Source organism: Cervus canadensis, chromosome 24 (assembly GCF_019320065.1).
Source record: "Cervus canadensis isolate Bull #8, Minnesota chromosome 24, ASM1932006v1, whole genome shotgun sequence".
Lineage (NCBI taxonomy): Eukaryota > Metazoa > Chordata > Mammalia > Artiodactyla > Cervidae > Cervus > Cervus canadensis.
Window position 1 is genome coordinate 18,249,529 of NC_057409.1, and position 23,601 is coordinate 18,273,129.

Genomic DNA, 23,601 nt, shown 5'->3' on the forward strand with positions numbered 1-23,601 from the left:
AAATCCATTGACTCCTTCCCAGAGGTGTTCCTTAAGCATGGTGGGTGCCATCACCACTTCTGTTAAATGCTCAGAGTACATCATGTGAAATACTGGGGTGAGTGAATTACAAGCTGGAATCAAGATTGCCGGGAGAAATATCAATAACCTCAGATATTCAGATAATACCACTCTAATGGCAGAGACATTACTTTGCCAACAAAGGTCCATCTGGTCAAGGCTATGGTTTTTCCAGTGGTCATGTATGGATGTGAGAGTTGGACTGTGAAGAAAGCTGAGCACCGAAAAATTGATGCTTTTGAACTATGGTGTTGGAGAAGACTCTTGAGAGTCCCTTGGACTGCAAGGAGATCCAACCAGTCCATCCTAAAGGAGATCAGTCCTGGGTGTTCATTGGAAGGACTGATATTGAAGCTGAAACTCCAATACTTTGGCCACCTCATGTGAAGAGCTGACTCGTTGGAAAAGACCCTGATGCTGGGAGTGGTTGGGGGCAGGAGGAGAAGGGGATGGCAGAGGATGAGATGGTTGGATGGCATCACTGACTCGATGGACATGAGTTTGAGTAAACTCCGGGAGTTGGTGATGGACAGGGAGGCCTGGTGTGCTGCGATTCATGGGGTCGCAAAGAGTTGGACACGACTGAGCGATTGAACTGAACTGAACTGAATGGCAGAAAGTGAAGAGGAGCTAAAGAGCCTCTTGATGAGGGTGAAAGAGGAAAGTGAAAAGGCTGGCTTGTATCTCAACATTCAAAAAACTAAGATCATGGACTTAGTGGATCATGAAGTCCTATCATGGCAAACAGATGGGGAAAAAGTGGAAGCAATAACAGATTTTATTTTCTTTGGTTCCAAAATCACTGTGGACCATGGCTGCAGCCATGAAACTAAAAGACACTTGCTCCTTGGAAGGAAAGCTATGGCAAGCTTAGACAGCATATTAAAAAGTGGATTCATCGCCTTGCCTTGGTCCATATAGTCAAAACTCTGGTTTTTCCAGTAGTCGTTTATGGATGTGAGAGTTGGACCATAAAGAAGGCTGAGCCCAGAAGAATTGATGCTTTTGAACTGTGGTGCTGGAGAAGACTCTTGAGAGTCCCTTGGACATCAGGAAGATCAAACCAGTCAATCCTAAAGGAATTCAACCCTGAATATTTATTGGAAGGACTGATGCTGAAACTCCAATAATTTGGCTACCTAATAGGAAGATCTGACTCATTGTAAAACATCCTGATGCCGAAAAGACTGATGGCAAAAGGAGATGGGGGCAGCAGAGGATAAGATGGTTAGAGAGCATCACTGACTCAATGGACATGAATTTGAACAAAGTTGGGAGCTAGTGGAGGACAGAGGAGCCTGTTGTGCTGCAGTCCATGGCGTTGCAGATAGTGGGACATGACTTAACAACGAGAGAAACTTTGTGGTACTGCTTGCCTGCCCTTTCCACCATCTGCCTCACATCATAGCTGTATCTGTGTGTGTGCAAAGGGCTAGCAGTTTGTCCAGAACCCCTCACTCAGTGAACTGAGGAACTAGGATTTATTTTCAACCTCACTGACCTCAAAGATGCTGCACTGAGCAAATATTCAGCTACTTTCTTCCCACTAATTTTTGACCTCTCCATCATCCCCTTCCCCCATGCCCACCTGGCACTTTGCCATTGTGCATAATAGGTTCCCAAGAAATATGTCTAGAATGGGCAGCATTTGTGCTTCTTTTCTAAGAAGTCATCTTTTTAAAGGGACAACACGGTGAAATCTTGTCTAAGAGAGAAGTGAAGCACAGAAACATGCAACAGGACTCACTGTCTGTGTCCTGAGCTTTTTGTATGTGACCTTTATCATCCATTTAACAGAAACATTGATTTAGAATCATTGTGGCTAAATGTCCTCACTCAGTTCTCACCATTTCTCTGGACCTCTTTCTGGTCTGTTCCAAAAAGTGTTTGGAAGAGCGTTTATATCTGGGCCTCTTATTTTGAGCCAAATTACATACTTTTTCTTGTTCAGTTGCTAAGTTTTATCTAACTCTTTGTGACCCCATGGACTGCAGCATGCCAGGTTATGTGTTTGCATAATGCATGTGCCAGGTGATAGAGGGTCTGCGTCTATCTTGATGAGTGAAAAATAAAGTGAGAGAGTGAACATCTTTTCTTGGTATATTATGAATGAGTTTTTTAAAGGATACTATTTGAATCGTTTGGACTTACTTTTCTTTGTTTTAGTACTGCTCATCTAGCTATTTGATAAACCTGGGTTTTAATCTTAACCTCTCTGTAGATCTTTCATTTTTATCAGGTGGGACAAATTGGGAGAGTAGTATTTACGTGTACACACTACTATGGGTAGAATGGTTAGTGAAAAGCTCTGCTCTGTGATGACCTAAAGAGGTGGAATGGGGAGATGGGAGGGAGGGGATACACACACACACACACACACACACACACACACACACAGAGGTAGCTGATTCATTTTGCAATACAGCAGAATACATTTTGCAACAAAACATTATAAAGCAATTATACTCCGATACAAACAACTGCTTCGATTGAAATACAACTGGTTACTGCTCCATTTTTAAACATTACCTTGGCGAGAAAACAATCATGTTTTAGACCATCAGTTAAATAGAACAATTTTTGTGTCCTTGGCATTTTCTAAGAAATAAGTAGCTTAAGTGAAATCAAACATTGAGAGATTTACAAAGAGCATCTGTCTAGGAGATAAGTTTAATAAAGATTTTGTTTTTCAGAGGCAACATTCCTTTGACTCTTTCTTATCATTAAATTCTTTGTGTGTTTGGTCAAAAATCAACTTCAAGTGGATTTATAACTTCAAAGAAATGCCAAATCATGTAAAAGATCATAATCATTCATTCTGAGTTGAGTTTAAAAGGAGATTGGGGGAGGGAGAGTAGTGCTCTAGAAATTAAATTTTAAAAATCTAACCCTGATTTAAAATTTTCAGTATCTTTGTCAAGGGATCAATTTATTAGGGAGAAAAAAATACAAATTTTGACATTATTTTTTAAAATATTTAAAATATTTATTTATGTATTTATTGGCTGCATCATGTCTTAGTTGTGGTGCCAGGCTCTGTAATTGTGGCACATGACTTAGTTGTCTTGTGGCATGTGGGATCTTAGTTCCTCAGTCCGGGATCGAACCCACATCCCCTGCATTAGATGGCAGATTTTTAACCACTGGACCACCAGAGAAGTCCCAACGGTTCTTCTTTTAAGGGGCAATAAAGATATCTCTCCATTGTGCTAGAGTGAAACTGTGATTCTTTGGGAACATGAGTGAAGAGCTAGAACCAAGAGCCTACTGTTGACCTCTCTCTTTTTTTTCTTTTCTTTCGTCTGCAGGTGACCTATCTGGGTAAGGTGCCCACCACAGGCATGCAGTTTTTGTCAGGCTGCACGGAAAAGCCCGTCATCGAGCTCTGGAAGAAGCACACATTAGCCCGAGAAGACGTCTTTCCAGCCAATGCCCTCCTGGAAATCCGACCGTTCCAAGTGTGGCTCCATCACCTGGACCACAAAGGGGAGGCCACGGTGCACATGGATACCTTCCAGGTGGCCCGCATCGCCTACTGCACCGCCGACCACAACGTGAGCCCCAACATCTTCGCCTGGGTTTACAGGGAGATCAACGACGACCTGTCCTACCAGATGGACTGCCATGCCGTCGAGTGTGAGAGCAAGCTGGAGGCCAAGAAGCTGGCCCACGCCATGATGGAGGCCTTCAGGAAGACTTTCCACAGTATGAAGAGCGATGGCCGGATCCACAGGAACAGCTCCTCGGAAGAGGTGTCCCAGGAATTAGAATCTGACGATGGCTGAGTGAACTGAGAGAGCTTCAGCAGAGGCAGCATTGGTCAAGGAATTCAAGACGACAGACGGATAAGCGATGATTCAAATTTGGGATGAAAAGACTGCCAAATTATTGGCCGACCAAGCTTTTTAAATTCAGAAGAGCAATTCTAAATCTAAAGAAATGTATTATTAAAGTAATTACGTTTCATTGAAATCTGCTGCTGCTGTGACTATGAGGAGGGTGGGAGTGTGGATGGGGAGGGAAGTTCTAGACTTTTCTTCTTTTTTTTGGCTCATTTTCCAATGCCTCCATTGTAGGAGTTCTCCATGCCGGTTTCTCGCCACTCTCGGGCAAATATACTGCGGTTGTTATTCAATGCACCATTCCAACTTGCCTTATGAAACCCAACAAAAATGTTAGATGCACCTATAGAATCCCTGGTTGTGGGGGGAGATGGTGAGTGCTTCTGCTGGCGAGGAGGCCTCTGGGCTAAAGGAACAACACAGAGCTCCTCTCCCCTGGCTGGTTTCAGATTCTCTCCTCAGTAGGCAAGTCAGCACAGCTTTATTGAGCTTTATAACTAACAACCTGATAGTTGGCAGTTAATTCACAGTTAAAGGCGATGCTTTTATTACATAGTGTATCCAGTAGCACCCTCTTCTTATTGTATTCACTTCATCTATTTTCTTAGAATACTTGCAACTACTAATAGCCCCTTTCCTCCGCCTGCCCCATCCACCCTCTCTGCCCTTCCAGTTCACTACACTATCCCTACAGGATTGCAGTCTCAACCTACATGGCAGGACATCAAAAGGGAAGACAATAATAACCAACGCAATGAAAGAATCAGTCAAACAAAGTGGGAGCTTCAAACCACCACCACCACCACCACCACAGGAAGTTCGGAAAAAGGGAATGAGTAATCAGCGAATATACAAAGCCCATGTGGGCTGTCCTTTCTTCAGCTGCAACTTATGGTAACTTATTTAGTTGATGGTCCTATCTGATGACTCTTTCATGGCAAGCTTCATATCTGAGCTGGTATCGCTAAGGAAGCGTTGACCCATCACTCAACATGGCACTTGACTAGGGAACGGATTCTATAAACCAGACTTATCCAGAGAACCTATGTTCATCCGCAAGGGAAATCTGACCTTCTCTTCCAATTGGATTGATCTCTTAGGGCCAGAGTTGCTGGTTTGTTGGGTATTTCTAATGAGAACTTCTCACAAAGACAGTCTGAGTTTTCTTGGTTTGATGGATCTTTAAATATCACAAACGCAAAGAATCAACATTGAGTGACTGAAAGTATTGGTGAGAATCCACACATTTAAGGCCGAGAGCAGATGAACAGTTTTCCAGGTGCTGCTGCTCCTTTCTGAGAGTCTGTTTTGAATCCTGGTAACCATGTCAGGGGCCCTGGGACACCTTACAGAAGCCTTAAATGAGAGTTTATAGAATCCAGAGAGCAGTGGTGTCGGTGTTTTGGTCTGTGTATCTGTGTGTCCGTTTATGCATTTGTGTGTGTGTAACGTGTGCCCCCGAGCGTGGGTCCCATCTTAAGGCATGTAGAATAAGCATGGAGTTGTATTGAGGGGAGCACACCTCCTGGAGATCTGCTTGCTGCTTCATGACAAATGTAAACTACTCTTTAGCATAAATGCATTCATTCTTTAATAAAAAATATGTTTGCATTAAAAAACCTGAGGAGTTTCATATTTTATATGGCATTCCTTTTTTAAGTAAAGAAAACCTGAGGGACAAAACAGATCAAATTGAATAGATGTCTGTTTTACACATGAAAAGCATTAGTCGCTCAGTCGTGTCTTCCTATTTGAGACCCCCATGGATTGTAGCCTGCCAGGCTCCTCCGTTCATGGAATTCTCCAGGCAGGAATACTGAAATAGGTAGCCGTTCCCTTCTCCAGGGGACCTTCCCAACCCAGGGATCAAACCCAGCTCTCCTGCATTGCAGGCAGATTCTTTCCCATCTGAGCCAGCAGGGAAGCCCCAGTTTTACACATGGTAGTTAGTGTGTATATGTTAATGATGCTCTCTTAATTCATCCCACCAGGCTCAAGAGGAAGGGATATATGTACACATATAGCTGATTCACATTGTTGTTTACAGAAATTAACACAATGTTGTAAAGTAATTATACTCCAATTTAAAGATAAATATAAAAAATTAAATTGAATAAATAGGGAATTCTCTCTAAACCTATGTTAGAATTTGATCATCAGTGACTTATTCCTTGATGGTGTTTAAAAGCATCTTGCTTTATTTTTGAATACTATACCTATAGATAATGACTGCCCCTTCATTGAGATGGTAACATGTCAACAATGGAAAGAATCACTTAGTGTGATAGTCTTATTTCAGAGGAGAATATTCTGGAACATTTTGCAAATGATGGCTATTTATAAAATCTCACGTACCTCTCAGGAGAACCTGCACTGAAATCGTGGAAGGTAAATACGGAGTGATTCCTTCTGACAGAACTGGTTAAAAATGTCTCCTCCAGGCCATGATTTCTCAGAATAGCCCCATTAATCAAATAAGGCAGATGGCCCTGGAGCCTGTGTGTCTTGAGCAATGCCCTTCATGGGATCAGTCACAAATATAAAGGCTTTGAAAGTGAAAATATGGGTGCCTGCTAATGAGAAGAACTCAAGGAAGAATTACTCCCTCACTCCTCCAAGGAAAATGGCATTTTCTTTCAAGTTGAACTTTTCTCATTTTCAGGTTCACTCTATTGTCCTTGAATATGCTTTGAAGAGGGGGAGGAAAAAAAAAAAAGAATCCAGCCAGCATATATTTCCAAACAGTGCCATTTTCCTCTCTCAGTAAAATTTGGATTGCAAGGGCACACATGGTTATTTATTGCAGAAAGCATTTGCTGGTATTTTTTTCAGGGTACCAAGTGTGACATGCTACGTAATCGGCTCTGATAACATTGGCATGAGCATGTGTTTAGCGATTAGTAAGCAATTTAGAGATAAACACAGGACGACATCTTTCAAATAACTAAAGAAGTCTTCTGGGACAACCAATACCACTTCCCCTCAGAGGGGAGATTCAGACTTGCATTATTTTTTAACCCTTTGTTTCCTCCATTTTTGTACTACATTTTCTATACCAGTGGTCACGAAGCATTTTTCTGAACATCAACTCGTAAGCCCCTCAGACGGATCCTGTTGGTGGGTATTTAATTTAGAGATGAAGAAACTGAGGTTCAGAGACATTGTATACCTTGACCAAAGCAGCCCAGCTTGGGCATGTTTAATGGGGACTAAGACCCACTAACTTCTGATCCAGGGTAGTTGCTCTATTTTGGATATTTTATTTTCATTCCTTTTAAAACCCTCCAGCTTATTTTAAATTAGCATACTAAACCACTAGAAATAAACATTTTTGCTATTCATTTTTGAAGTATTTTTTATAGCAACAGAAAAAGTTTTAAAAGCAAACAAAGGCCCAAGAAGTTTTATTTGAGCACAGATAACATAATATGATATTTTTGCATCAGTATTTTATTGGCTGTGGTCAATGGACAAAATACTCTCTCTACCCTGAAGAACAAAGATGAATGCTTTGTTTTGTTTTTCTTCTCTCTCTCTCTCTCTTTTTAGTCGCTAAACCGTGTCTGACTCTTGGGACCCCGTGGACTATAGCCTGCCAGGCACCTCTGTCCACGGAATTCTACAGGAATTCTACTGGAGTGGGTTGCCATTTCCTTCTGCAGGGGATCTTCCTGACCCAGGGATCGAACCCCGGTCTCCTGAACTGCAGGCAGATTCTTTACTCACTGAGCTATTAGGGAAGCCCTTTGTTTTTCTTGGGGTATGTTAAAACTTTGAATCAGATCTTTCTATTACAGGATTCTATAGCATCCTAGAATTTCCCTTCATGTCATTCATTGAAGTTTGCAATTATACATTTATTTGTATAATATGTAATAGCTTTATAAGCCTCTGGAATGGAAATGTCTTTAAGATGGGGATTTTTTTTTCTCTTTTATTCACATCTTATCCCCTGCTTTATCACAGGGCTGATCACCTAAGAGGAACTCAGTAAGTTTCTGTTAGCAGGATGGAGGGAGGGATAGACAGAAGGAAAAATCTTTTATGAGGCTTTGGTTTGCAAGTTCCAGCACAAAACCCTGGAAGGAACCCTAGAGACCCTTGCCCATGTCCTTCAAAGGTGAGCAAATGGGCTTTTTACTAAAGGCAAACATCATTCCTTACCTAATTCCAGAACAAGTTTGTGGCTGCTTATAGATAGAGGAAGAATGTTCAGTGTGAGCTGTATGATTGAAATAGAGCAAACACTATCCCAGGGAAGTGGACAGATAATGTTTTTTGAGGCACCTGCATTTAATAGATTACAGAATTCTTGTCATATATTTGACTTTGTTTATTTCTGTGTCAGGAAAGAGAGAGAGTGACGGGGGAGGATGTCTTAATTTTCTGATAGTATGAAGCATATGAATTTAACTACCCCCCCCAAGTTTATACTTCAGAAAATACTTTTTTTATCCTATCTGCTTTTCTCCATTTTGACTCTCCTCCTTTCCTGCCTTTCTTACTTTTCAATTGAATTATGTACATCACACCATCCTAGACTGTCTCTGATTTTAGCAGGAAAGAGCATATATTATGAATCTGAGATTACTTATTTTGGTTCATGGTCCATAGATGCAAAATTTGACAAGACTATCAGACCCTGCCAATGATCTTAAATTGCTTTTATTATTTTTTTTCCCCAGTCAGATGGAATGTGATGCCAATTCTCCATAGCCTGGTGTTTCTTAGGCATTCCTAAAAATGTGATATCTTCTCATCTCTTCACTATACCTTAGACTAAACTGCAGTGAAGGGAAAGAGTCCCCTAATTGTCATATTCTTATTGATCCTTTTTTTTATTTTATTTTTTTTTCTTATTGATCTTTAAGAAGCTTTCCTGTTGGGCTTTTGGAGTAATTTTATGGGATGCCTTGTTCAACTTAAGAACTTTTATTGCTTTTTTTTTTGAAGAGGTTCCAGCTGATAATAGTCACCAGAGAAGAACTATGTTTATTACATAAACGAAACTTAGAAAGAAAAACAATTGATGGGTAAAGCGAATCACTAACAGGAAGAAGATATCTAAACCATCTTCATTTGGACATTTGAAAATAAACTATATTTATTAAAAATGAATCTAAGACATGCTCGTGTATGCTTGAGCAAAGCTGGCATTCACAGAGAGATCTGGGGAACTGTTTCTCATGGCATGTCCTCGTAAGATTAGCTTGGGTTTTGCTTTTGCACCCAAATGTAGGCATTGAAGCAGAATCTGAATAGTTTTTTTGCTTAGGAAACGTAATGATTTTCCTTCAGAAATGTTCTCAAGGACCTGCTTTTCAGTAACTTGACTTAGAGGCTGCTACAAGAAGGTGCTGGTGTATTCTGAAAATAGAACTAGTGATGTATTACACGTAATTCCAAGTCCTTCATAAAAATCCCCAATAATGGGCCATACTTTCATACCTATAACTTCATTTGACAACTGTTTTCTTAATGTTTTTATCCATTTATCCAAACATACATAATAGACTGAGGTTGAGTCATTTGAAAACGTTACCAGATTTGTGAAATAAAATGTGACATTACATGGGACCTGCTTGATTTCAACCCTGTCACTACATGGCCTGATTACCATTCCAGAGTTTTTTGTCTTTGGAGGGCAAAGCTTAAAAGAAACATTTAAGGTAACACCTACTTGCAAAGAAGAGCCAAGAGTTGACTCCATTCCAAGGTAACTTTTTAATGTAAACTTGGGATCAAATAAGACCAAGGCTCATCACAGGCCTGAACACAATGGTTCTGATACCAATTTTGCATAGAAAAAGTATAATAATAAATGTTATTATGTTCATAATTGGATTACCTTCATGTAGATGTTATTATTGTTATAAAAACATTTTAATTGGGAAATTAGGATGGAATTAGACCTTTAATTCAGTCTTTCACCAAGTTATCTATTGCCTTTCTCTATTTTAATTGCAACAGCTTTTCCTAGGCTTTAGACCACACTTTTAGAAATTAGCACAGTAAAACTTCATTAATTTAGCAAAAACCAATTAGGAGTCTGTGATTTTGGCTTTGAAAAGCTCAAGTTTTAAGCTTATTTTTAATAAACAAATAAATAAGATTAATTAACGTTGTTATTGAAAGTATTTGCCTATTTCGGAAAACACTGTTTCCACATATTCAAATAACAATTTGCTAAACATAGCATAATTTCAGCATAAGTAGAAGCTGGTGTGACTGAAAGTGAGGCATTGATTGCTGGTTTCAACCTATTCTTCTCTATTAAAGTGGGTTCTCCACAAAGCAACTGATGGTTTATGCAATTCTAGAATTCAGAGTACTTGATGGTAATAAAATGCCTATTTTTAAAAAATATACAGTATTTACATACATCTTTACCTTTAATTAGTATAATTGTTTAATTTAACCATGACCCCCCCAAAAAAATCCTTGAGTGACTAACTCTTCTTTTGTCTCTCAGAAACATCAGTATCAAAACAATTGAAATAGAAGTTATTTTCTGATCACAAGCTTTAATAATTTACTCTGTTACTAGTTTTTTTTCCCTTAAATTATCAAGATGCTAAGTCTTTGTGAATCCCCTTAAGAAGCTCAGTAACTCATCAGGATCATATAAAAAGTCAATGAAAAAGTCAATTATTACCAGTTATCTTTAGTGGCTGGTTTGTATATGAAGTTTAACATTTAATAGTTTTTATCCAGATCTGTGAATGTGTGTATCACTTGCAGTGATACATCAACAAACTACCTGATCATCATTATTTGCCCCATCGGTGTGGTGTATGAGGTTCTGACGGTAAAAACCCACAGAGTGGAGCTTGTGGGTAGATAGAACCAGGGGGCAATTAAAACAATTGCAACCTTTGAGGCATTACATTCTAAGCACCACTGTATGAAAAGTTGTGCTTTAAACAATCAACAGCATTGCTTCCTGAGAGTCATTTCTTCTTTATTACTATTGGAGGAAAGATGTGATACATCCCACACATGAGGAAGCCTCAGAAATGGGGGAAAAAAAACATTTGGGGGGACCCCAGGGAAGCTAAAAAGGCCTGGAACCTGGAGGTAAAACCTAGCATCACTCTGGTGCTGAGGTGGACCCCCAAAGCAGAAGTCTCATTTATTTCTTCTGTTCTCCTGCCCTTGATACAAGCCTTTCCCATGACTGGAAGCGTCATCCAGGGGTGGGTGATGTCAAAGACCAGCAGCTTCTGAGGAAGACAGGAGAGAGCCCTGCATCACCTGCCCTTGGCCTCAGTCAGACCAGCTCTGTGTCCTCAGATCACTTTGTCTTCTGTCTGCCAAGTGTCTCCTGAGAGCACTATATCCCTCAAAGGCCATGGTAACAGGAAGCTCTCTGGGTTATCTTATTTCTGCGTTAGGAGAAGGAACCGGCTTCTTATGTGAACACAGAATCTCCAGCCCCACCACTCTTCACGAACTCCAGAGTTCCTACTGTTCTCAAAGTCAAATCTGCTCATGCCAGACTTTTGCTTTAAAACTTTCTGTAGCCTCCTCATTGTCTATGAGATAAATGAATGAATGTCCCCACTCTCTCCTTTCCTCCTGTGCACCTACCTTAATTTTATACATTAGTATGATGAACAGCTCCTTCAAGAGCAAGCTGGTATTTACCTGCTAGTCCAGGCTCAGAATTAAGCCCTTGTCCTGCCTTGCCCTGGGCAATGAACTTAACGCTTCAGGCCTCGGTTTTCTCATCTATAAAGTGAGAATAATGGGTACCTAACTCATGCAGCTGCAATGAGTGTTAAACTAGTAAAATAGGTAGGAAGCATTCAGCCCCATGCTGGTGCCCTGTGAGTGTTCAGTTGATGCCACTATTTCAGGGTTTTCATTTTCACCTCTCACTCCTCCACAGAGAACGGTTGGATAGCCTAAAGAGTCCTTTGCAGTTCTCCCAAAGGGCCAGACCCTGGGCCTTGGCACACCCTGCTCCCCTGTTGATTTGTTCCTTCCTCCAGGCTTCTGCAGACTTGTAAAGATACTTTCACAACCACCTTGACACAAGGCTATTACTTGGTTCTGGGTTTACTCCACCCCTTGATCTTGGAGCTCCTAGAGCAATGCTGTCCTATTGATCTATCCTGACAGTGACACGTATAATTGAAAATATTTTCATAGTCAAATTAAAAAATTGAAAAGAAATTGGATAAATTAATTTTAATAATGTACTTTATTTAACCCAACTATCTAAAATATTATCATTTCAACACATAATTAATACAAAATATATTAATGAGATATTTCACATTCTTATTTAAAACTCTGGTTTTCAGTACATAATTTGCACTCTATAGCATATCAAGTGCTAAATAACCATGCCTGCCTGATACTGTTGTTTGAGATCACATATTCCAAGAGGTTGAGAATCATGGCCTGATGCCCTCTGCATCCACAGAGCCCATCTCAGTGGCTGACACATAGAGAGGCTTGTAGATTGGGTTTAATTAATCAGAGGACTTGTACAACTCCATTAGGTATGTAAGTGTATTTATGTGCTAAGACAGTTATACCGAAGTACCACAAACTGGGTGGTTTAAACAACTATAGTCTCACAGATCTGAAATTTAGAAAGCTGAGGTCAAGGTTTCAGCTGGGTTAGTTGCTTCTGAAGTTGTGAGGAAAAATCTGGTTCATTGCCTCTTCTCTAGCTTCTGGTGGTTTCCTGGTGATTTTGGCATTCCTTGGCTTCTGCTCCATCACCTTGCTCCGTGTCTTCATGCTGACATGGTCTTTGTCCTCTGTGTGTGTGTGTGTGTGTGTGAGTTGCTCAGTCATATTAGACTCTTTGCAACCCCATGGACTGTAGCCCACCAGGCTCCTCTGTCCATGGAATTCTCCAGGCAAGAATACTGGAGTGGGTAGCCATTTCCTTCTCCAGTATGTTTGTTTACCTGTCTCCAAAATTCCCCCTTTAATAAGGACATTGGTCATATTGTATTAGGGCTTCATTTTAACTAATTACATATGTAATGATCCTATTTCCCAATAAGGTCACATTCTGAGATACTGGGGATGAGGATTTCAACATGTGAATTTGGGAGTGGGCACAATTCAACCCATAATGATAAGGGAGGTAATGACATCGAGTTGTGTTTGGAGTTCACGACTCAGAGGAGAAGAACCTGGATTGCTCTGCTTTGAATTCAACACTTTTCCTCCGGCCCCTGTGGGAAGCCTACTTTGTGCTTGGTTTCTCTTGGCCAGTTAGGGTTGTGGTTGGGTTGTCAAGGTCAGAGCAGACAGTTCTTTGAAGCATATTTTCATTTAAATGCTTTGAATTTCCTTGTGAAATAAAATTAACATGGTTCTTAAATACACAGGCATTTCACGGAGATGAAATTCCCCTGTATTTGTCCTTCCCCATCTTCCATTTCTCTTTTGTAATTGTTTTCTTTCATTAGGTCGGTATCTGGTAATCGTTGGTTTTGGTTGTCTGGTGAGAGAAATGAGGTTGTGAGAGAAAAGAAGTTTGAAAACTAAAAAAAAAAAAAAAAGAAAGTCTGAAACAGGCAGGATGGCCTTTTCTGCATGTGTGACATTAGCCAACTCTCAAGGCCAAGTTTTACAGGCCAAAGTTGATCTAAGCCAATGCCCTCATGGAGCCCCTTGTGTTTTTCATTGGGAATTGGTGTTTTCCAGGCATCTCAGTGTAATCCAACTAAAATCCCCAGATCACGAAAAGAAGACTTTGAAGGCCAGAATTTGGGATCTGCCAGTAACTCGGGGACTCTGGTGCATTTCAACATCTGCAGCTCCAAGTCATGCGGTTGTACCTCTCTTTTTTTGTAAGCATGTGCTCTGTACCACAGTGCAGAATCAGATTCCTCACCTTTCCCCAGTATTTAAAAAGCAGCTTCAATGCCACTCTGCTGAGATAAGCCTATACCAGTATTCCACTGGCCAGCAACCAAAGGACTTCTGTGCAGCTGGGAGAATTTGTTACAAAAAATTATTTTCCAGGCTGATTATTCAATTCTTTCTTTTAAAGGTCAGACTTTGTTATATTTTGATTAAAGATCCCTTGTTATAAATTGCCTTTTTCTCCGCAATGGGCCATGATCAGAGGACTTGGAAAGCTTTGTCTTTCTCCTTTTCTCTGCAAATTTAATGAGCCTTGCAATTCTTTCCAACTTAATGGTTTTAGTTGTGCTAACGTTTTTTTTTGTTTTTAGGCAAATCCAGCTGACACTATAAAATAGCTAGTCTCAATTGGTGATTGTCTTAGGAAACATTTAAGCATTAGGACCTGGGATTGGAAGTAATTTATTCTAGGGTTTCTTTTTTAGGCTCAGAATACCCTAGGAAAGGAAAGCACAGAAATACGCATTTCCTGAACACATTGCTGGAGTGAGAGTCAGGTAAAGGAAAGGAAAGGAAATGAAAGTCACTCAGTCATGTCCAGCTGTTTGTGACCCCTGGACTGTAGCCTACCAGGCTCCTCCATCCATGGAATTTTCCAAGCAAGAGTACTGGAGGGGGTTGCCATTTCCTTCTCCAGAGGATCTTCCCAACCCAGGGATCGAACCCAGGTCTCCCACATTGCAGGCAGATGCTTTACTGTCTGAGCCACCAGGTCAGGTGCCAGCTGATAATTAGTAAGTTACCTCCTTCAGGCTCAACACTGTCCACTAATAGCTCCATTGACTCTACCAGGGCTGAAGGTGGAGTTTGAAGGGAGAAGAGCATTTTGAAATAACTGAAATAATAAGATCTGATATTTTGAGCATAAACGAGGTGCCAAACACTATGCATCATCTCATTTAATCTTCACAGAACCCCTAAGTGGTGAGAATTTTTATTCCCCTATTATGTATGAAGCATGTGTTTTGAACCTGCTTCAGCAAGTTGGCTGAAGCCCACACCTACTAGAAAGCAGACTTAGGCCTGAGGTCAGGACATTCTGATACTCCAAGGACCCTCTCCCATCACTTCCACTGCCACAGTCCAACCTCCTCAGCTTTGGGTCTCCCAGGTGGAGTCCCAAACTCTTCCTACAGATCCAAGTGCCTTATGCTCAGACCTGAGGACCCAGTGGCTCTGTCTGTTCAGCTGCTGGTGCTTCAGTCATTACTGTCTTCTCATGGTCTCACTTTCAATACTTGTACCACCAGCGAGCTCCCGCGGTGGCTTATCACCAACATGGACCCTGTTCACAAAACCAAAGTGTCTGACTTGCCCTGTACCATTTTGATGGTTCTTTTTCATCTCTTCCCTGAGACACCCAAATATATTTCCTTGGCCAAATCAGAAAATTCATTTCAGTCTTCCTCTCCTTCTATGCACATCAGGAATCTGAATCCTGAACCTGAATCATGTGAGATTTAAGTGAGATAAAAATAGAAGTGAGCATTTATTGAATGCTTACCATGTATCAAGATTTAAGCTTTCACCATCATTTTCTAGTGCTATGTCTCACAAAACCCATATGCAGAGTGTAGTAAGATTATCCTTATTTTATAGTTGAGGGAAGTTAAATTTAGAGAGGTTAATGTCACTGTTCTAGGGAGGTAGTCTGACTCCTGAGTCTGCATGTCTTTTCGAGATTCTCAGGTGAGTAAAGACCCTTAGCTCAGGGCCTGGCATGGGGCATCTTCCATTCAGCTTAGTTACAAAGGTATTTCTATAGCAGCTCTCTTCTTGGCCATTTCTATCAGGCCAACACCTTTCTTCCTGGTGAAATAAATTACACCTTGAAGCCCCCTTCAAAGGCTTTATTCCTCAAGGATGGAAGATTGAGAAGAAAGATATTCCAATGTCTTGGGCACATTTCTGTATTATCTACTTTAATACCATGTGGTTTTAAACTCTTTTGAGATCTAGAGATATAAAATAATTTCTCCCACTTTACACAAAGCTAGACCAACACTCAATTCTTGGTGCATATGGCATTTTCCCATTTCTTTGTACAAAGGGGATCTTCTATAATATGTCAAAGATGTTTTATAAATTGTTGTGGTTATAGGTATCTATAGTACACATCATTCTTTTCATTTTTCCTTAAAATGTTTCATTTCTCATCCAAGAAGTTCAGGGAAATGCAGAATCTATTGTAACTTAAGGGCTATAGTGCTACTGTCCTTTAACACTATATAAAATTAAACTATAAAAAAGTACTAAAGCTGAAACTGTACTGGGCATAGTTGGATCTTAAAACTGGGATCTTTGTTTCTCACACATTATTATAAATGTGTCATTTCTTGCACTATTCTTTGTTTTTATTAATTAATTTACTTTAATTGGAGGATAATTACTTTACACATTGTGATGGTTTTTGCCAACATTGACATGAATCAGCCACAGTCTTACACTGCTATGTGGTCAAACATACCATTTATTCTAATAAATCTTGAATAATAGGCCACTAATTTTCATGACTTCATTAAAAATGGGGGCCATTGTATCATAGTTACTGTTTAATTTTTAAAACCATACAATTGGGGAGGAATTCCCTGGCAGTCCATTGGTTAGAACTTTCACTTATGGGACCTGTTTTCATAATTGGTCAGGGAACTAAGATCCCACAAGTCTCACAGCATAGCCAGGGAAAAAAAATACAATTTTCAGGACCTCTTACATCAATCTGCGATTAGCATTTTGTACAAATAAGCTTGAGAAGGCTCTATTGTTCTAGTGTTATCTATTCATCATTTTATCTTTGATTTCTCAATTTTAAGAGAGAATGCTGATATTTACAACCAGATTGTTATTTCCAAGGAAGATTCTGGCTTTATCTAGTAGTATTCTCTTTTATAACTTCATTTTATAATCTAAGAAAACATGTTTATAACAGAGAAAAAAGGAATTGATAGGCTCAATATATCATTATGTCAAGATCAAATTTTTCAAGCTAATGTGATTAGGGAATGGATGTTCCTTCCAAAAGTTTACTCTTGTTTGCTTGCTAATATGTATGTAATACCTTTCATATACATATATACTATATTCATTACATATATATTTATATATTTTATGAATATATATGTATAATCATATTCACATATGATTCACCTTAGAATTTTTCTGTTGCTCTTTAATTCTTTGATTTTAAGGGGAAAAATATACAAAGCACAATATTCGTTTCCCTGGTGAAAATTTTTCCCAGAAGACACAATATGGTGTGAGCTATTTCCCTAACAGTAGGTAATACACAAGTCATTTCTACTGGAAAATATGCCATCTGGAACAAAACAATTTGTGGAAATGTGTGTCAGTATGATTGTGTTATCCTAGGTTAAAGATGTTGGTAATTGCATCATCAAAGTAGTTTTTTAGTAGGGTATGTAAGAAATGTAAGCTCTTGGAAATAACTGTTCTGGGTAACCTTTGGCTAAGTTTTCCGGCAAGTGCTTCATGCATTTCAAAGTAAGACAGCTTGAAGCAAGACCATGTGGCTGCTTCCATGTGCTGGATGAGATACAGGAATAAGGGCAGAGGGAGGCTTGAGTATTACTGTAACTGAGAAATCTGTTTTGTAGGGTTATCCTTAAATAAACCCACCATGAAATGACTCAGTCCTCTGGGCTTCAGGGTCCTAGTCGTCTTCTGGTTCCTCATACACTGATGGCCTTTGCACATGTCCCTCACGTTGCCTGGAACAGTGCCACTAGCTGTACTCCAGTCTCACACCCAGCCCCTGTGACACAGAGAACCCTTCTTTAGCCTTTGAAGGAAAGGTCAAAAGTCTACACTCTAGCTGCATGACCATGTGTATATCCTTCTGAGCACTTATCACGGTTGTTATTGTGCTTTTATTGGCATGACTCTAGGAATAATGGCTGTCTTTTCCTCTCTAGATTGTAAGTTCTCTAAGTGCCTACCGCAATGCCTGCTGCTTAGATGGGACCCATAAATACTTTCTGAATGAATAAAGGATTTGGCCTTAGAGTATGATGACTGTGGCCTTGGACCACCTTGCTGAGGTTCACCACGAGCTTCACTAAAGTAGCTGAGCCGTGGCTGATGGGGCAGCAGTCTTAGCTGGCTGTCTTTAAGAGTGGTCAGTGACTGTGGGACAGAGATTTCATCTGCTTGAAACTATCTGGGGATCAAAGTCTGGGGATTAGAACAACTGATTCCTTAATCAACAGAGCCAAAATGACTTCAAAGAGATTTCTTCATGGGAAAGTTTGGACAGGAGTACAGAGCGGGGTCAAAGCCCGGTTGTAGGAAATGTTAAATCTCCTGTTCTCACTTTATGAAGCTCTATTTCTACCTAATTGCAACTATTTCCAGTTTAGTTACAGGCAGGCACCCAAAGAGAACAGTAACGACTGGAGTTACAAGTTGTGAGAACACTAAAGGTCTGGAAGATTGTTTACTGCTTTGCTCTTAGATGGGGATCTAGAGAAATCCAGTGACTTGTCCACAATCCTTGGGCTAGTGATGAAGTCAGGGCTGGAAGCCAGAATTCTTTCCATCAGGCTAGCCTCCTGCTTCTTATGATAGCAAGTCCACTGCGTATATGCCTTGGGCCACTCAAGCATATGGGTGGCTTGCCCTGCCACTAAGAGATGGGAGGGTGACCTGAGCATGCACTTAACCTCTTTGGCTCTCAGGCTTTAATTTCCCACACAGAGAAGGATGGGCCATGTTAGACGTCGTGAAAGTGAAAGTAAAGTCGCTCAATGGTGTCCAGCTCTTTGCAACTCTATATGACTATAGCCTGCCAGTCTCCTCCTACTATGGGCTTTTCCAGGCAAGAATACTGAAATGGGTTGCCATTTCCTTCTCCAGGGGATCTTCCCAACTCAGGGATTGAACTCGGGTCTCCTGCATTGCAGGCAGAATCTTTATCTTGTGACCCACCAGGGAATCAGAATTGTAGATCATTTGTTATTCTATACCAACCCTCTGCTCTTCCCAAACTATGATTTCTTGGACATCGTTTCTAAACCAAAGCCCTAACTGTTGAGTATAATATGGAAGTTCAACATTAACCACAGTTAGTGCTTATATTAGTTATTATGCATATTGTAAGTGATAGACAAAGTTCTGTGTAACATATGGTAACTAATTTAATCCCCACCATGACTTTAGGGGAAATACTAATATTTATTTGCTTCCCTGGTGGCTGAAAAAGTAAAAGTATCTGCCTGCAATGCCTACAGGAGACATGGGTTCCACCCCTGGGTTGGGAAGGCCCACTGGAGAGGGGAAAGGCAACCTACTCCAGTATTCTTGCCTGGAGAATTCCATGGACGGAGGAGACTGGCAGACTACAGTCTATGGGATCACAAAGAGTCAGACATGACTGAGAGACTAATATTTTCAGTTTCACACTTTCATACTACAGATGGGGAAACTGGCACCCAGGAAACTTACATGTCCTACCCAAGGTGTCCCAGATCCTAAGTGATAGGGCTTAGATTCAAACCCAGGCAGTCTGGCTCCAGAGTTCATGCTGACTTGCTTTAGAGACAAATGTACAAAGTGGATTTTTAAAATTTGTTTATATACTACTCCCTTCCCCAAAGGTTTTAATTTGTTTATATACTACTCCCTTCCCCAAAGGTTTTAATATCTTACAGAGGTATGAACTATACCACATATAAAAAATGTGAATAAATAAGGGAAAGGTAAATTGATAAGTTCAATGTCCCAAAATCTTTTGAACGCTTGACTAAGTGCAGGTTCAAAATACTTGGCTCTAGGTGTACTAGTGGTGAATGAAAAAGAAAAGAATAAGAAGAAAGGAAGAAAAAGAAAGAATCATAAAAAAAATAATCATCATCATCTGGAAACCTCCATCCATCCATCTGAAACAGGGTTGGAAAAGCTATTTTTAAGTATTTCCATTGAGTTGCAGAAGTTTCTTATTTTACTTTACAGATCAACCCTTTTCAGTTATGTATTTTCAAGCAAATGTTTTCTTCCACAGTGTAGGTTGCCTCTTTCACTTGGTTGATCATTTCCTTTGCTACTCACAAGCCTTTTAGTTTGCTGTAGTCTGACTTGTTTATTTTTGTTTTTGTTGCCTGCACTTAGAGTTTCATATTCATGAAATCATTGCCAAGACTGAAGTCATGACACTTTCCCCCTATGTTTTCTTCTAGGAGTTTTGCAGTTTCAGTTCTTGCATTTAAGTCGTTAATCTAGACTTTTTAGTCTTGATTTTTGTGTGTGGTGTACGATGAGGCTTTAGTTTCCTTCTTTCACATGTGGATATAAGGTTTAATCAACACCATCTGTTGAAGAGAGTATCCATTCACTATTGTGTATTCTTGGCACCCTTGTCCAGGACTGTTTCCTGTTCTAGCCACTCTCCAGTCTTCTCTGTAGTGAAGGATTATATCCATCTGCTCACTTGCCCTCTGGCAGCATCTGGTTTTAGCTAATGGGGATCACTGGCTAGAGATTGGAGGTTGGGAGAGGGTGATGTCAGTTACTAATTCCCCTGGATTTCTCCCTGCAAGGTTATCCTGAGCCAAAATAATAAGAAAAAGTTCCCCAAGCTGTTTTTAGCACTATTGTTTTTTATACATAAACTTTTTCTGGTACTAGATTTCATTTTTGTGTAAGATTTGAGGTAGGGATTCATTTTAATTTTTTTCCATATGGCTGCCAGCTGACCCACCAGTCTAACTCCAGTTCCATCCTACTGATTTGAAATGTTATCAGAAATTGAGTATATCGGTTTGTTTGATCTCTTTATTTTTGTATTTTTTTGTAACAGGTTTTTATTTTTTTTATTCTGTTGGTTTCTCTCTTAAATATATTATCTAATGCAATCATCTATTTCATTGCACATAATTTATTCCTTAATTTGAATGATAATGAAATTTGTCAATATTTGGTTCCTTCTCCTTTCCCTCTCTCCTTCAAAATTATCTAGTCTTAATGGAATATATTATTTTCTTCAATGTTTACCTTTTCCTCTTTAAACATACACTTTTATCTCTATCACTTGATTTTTTGGTTTTAATACTCTTTCTTTGAACATGGACTATAACTTAATTGGAAAGCAGCATATTCATATAACCTCCATCCCACCTTCTCTCCAACTTCCTCTCTCAGTTTCTATCTAATCATTTTAATTCTGTATTGTTGAAGTTTATGATGTACAAATTGTTCTTCAGCAATAATTCGTTTTTGACAAAGTCCTGTAATTCAGAATATTTGAAGCTCACCTTGGATCACTTTTTAATTACTTTTTCCTTCAAATAGCGTATTTACCTAAGGATATTTTTAATCAAGAAATTCCTTTAAGAAGAGCTGTTTTCCAATACAGTATACTAATGCATATATATGGAATTTAGAAAGATGGTAACGATGACCCTACATGTGAGACAGCAAAAGAGACACAGATGTAAAGAACAGTCTTTTGGACTCTGTGGAAGAAGGCGAGGGTGAGATGATTTGAGAGAATATCATTGAAACATGTATAGTATCATATGTGAAACAGATTACCAGCCCAGGTTCAATGCGCAGGGTGCTCAGGGCTGGTGCACTGGGATGACCCTGAGGGATGGGATGGGGAGGGAGGTGGGAGGGAGATTCAGGATGGAGAACACATGTACACCCATGGCTGATTCACGTCAATGTGTGGCAAAACCCACTACAATATTGTAAAGTAATTAACCTCCAATTAAAATAAATAAATTAATTTTTTTTAAAAAGAGAAGAGCTGTTTCATTTCTGAGTTCTCACATGTCCAGATTTTTTGTTCCCTTTACCCTTGGATGGCAGTGTGTCTTTGTATAAAATTTGTTTTTAATGCATTCTTTCCTTGAGAACTTTATAGAGAGTATTCAACTATCTTCTTGAACTGATTCTCTTCTATACCCTGATGCAGAATGAGATGATATGTGGACCATGAAATTTCTTTTTAAATGGTGACTGGAATTTTTTCTTGGCTTCCTAAAGTTTCTTTATTGAGAAGATAGATAACTTGTTCTCCATACCCTTAAATTCAGTGTTGACCTTCTATTCCAGTATTTACTGCAACATAGTATATGCCTTCAATCTGTGGAGACACATTTTCTTTTATTTGGGAAAATTTTTCTTTAAATATATCTTTAAACACTTTTTTCTCTTTTACCATATTAGTTTTCTTCTTTAAGGTAATCAATTAAACTTTTAAAACTTTGTCTCTGTCTCAATTTTGTTTGATTACTTTTTCTCAGTTCGCATTGCCCATATTTTACTCAATTTTCTTTTATATTGTTACAGAAAGGACTTAAGATTAGTTTTGTTCTTCTTTTCTTCTTCTTTTTTTTTTTCAGTTTTAGGCACCTTTTACTTATTTATTTATTTTTTGGTCTTCCTATATTTTTCCTAAATTCTTTTATCTCAGATTTGAACTCTTGTTTTATAGAGGCAATAGCTAAGTTTTTCTCTGTTTTAAATTAATGATAATACATTTAGTTATAATATTAATATTCATCTACTGCTTAGAAACATAATTCTGGTGGGTTTATATTCATCTGCCTTTTTTTTTTTTTCTGTTCCTTGCTTAAGCTGATGTAACAAAATACCATAGACTGGGTGGCTTAAACAACAGAGATCTATTTTCTCACAGTTCTAGAGCCTGGAAGTCTGAGATGAGGGTGCTGACATGCTCAAGTTCTGGCCAGAGCTCTTGTCATGACCTGCAGACAGACACTTACTCACAGAGTCCTCACATGACAGAGACAGAGAGACACGGTTCTCTGGCATCTCTTCTTCTAAGGGCTCTGATCCCATCATGAAGGCTCCACCCTCATGACCTCATCTAAACCTGATTACTTCCCCAAAGACCCTTCTTTAAATATCATCACATTGGGGAATAGGGCTTCAGCATATAAATCTGAAGGTACACAAACATTTATTCATAACACATTCCTTCTTTTCTTCTGTAATACCTTTGTATGTACACTGTACCTGCTCATTTTAAACTTTATAGGGAGTATAATATACCTCAGTGTGTCTCAAAGGGTGGTTTTCAGACTCTTGATGGTCCCTGAAAACTTTTAGGGGTTCTGCAAGGTCAAAACTATTTTGGTAATAGTGCTAAAATCTTATTTGCCTTTTCATTATTTATACCAATGGTGCCAAAGCAATGGTGGCTGAATCTGTTGGCCCTTAGCAACAGCCACAAAATGTATTGCTTGTCACTGTAGTTTTCACATTGATAAGTTCACAGTTTTAAAAAACTCCTAGTTTAAGCTTTCTGTAAAAATGTTTTTAATGAGGCATAAATAATTGCTAATTCTGTTAAGTCTTGTCCTTTAAATACATGTCTTTAAAATATCCTGCACAATGAAATGAGAATTACACATAGAGTACTTCTGCTGAGTATGAAGTCTGATGGTTGTCTCAAAGAAAATAAGCTCCTTTTTCATGGAACATCAGCTTTACATGAAAGAATAACTGACAGAATATCTAAGATTATTCAGATCTGAGCATTTGGCAGATACTATCTCAAAAATAAATCAAGACTGTCACATGAAGGAAGATAAGTGACAGTGTTTGTTGCCGATAAAAAAGTCAGATTTTCAAGCAAAAACTAGAAGTTTGGAAAAACTTTGTTGTGTCATCCTGAGCTTGACAACTTCCCAACACTTAATATTTCTGATGAGTTTAGTAGTAATGTTAACAATATGATTTCTTAATATTGCACAATGAAATGAGTCAACATTTAAAAGATCTGTCTTACTCAATGAACCAGATGACCAGTGCATCATGT

At 39.3% G+C, this 23,601-nt stretch overlaps 1 protein-coding gene across 2 annotated transcripts in view; it reads left to right on the plus strand.

Moving 5' to 3' along the window:
- The window catches only part of PID1 (phosphotyrosine interaction domain containing 1), a 250,664-nt gene extending 245,143 nt beyond the window's left edge, over nucleotides 1-5,521 (plus strand). For both annotated transcript variants that reach the window (XM_043444902.1, XM_043444903.1), the window contains exon 3: nucleotides 3,369-5,521. In XM_043444902.1, coding sequence (XP_043300837.1) covers nucleotides 3,369-3,845 — 477 coding nt within the window. In that variant the 3' untranslated portion in view covers nucleotides 3,846-5,521. The remainder of the gene's footprint in view (nucleotides 1-3,368) is intronic.
- Nucleotides 5,522-23,601: the final 18,080 nt, after the last annotated feature.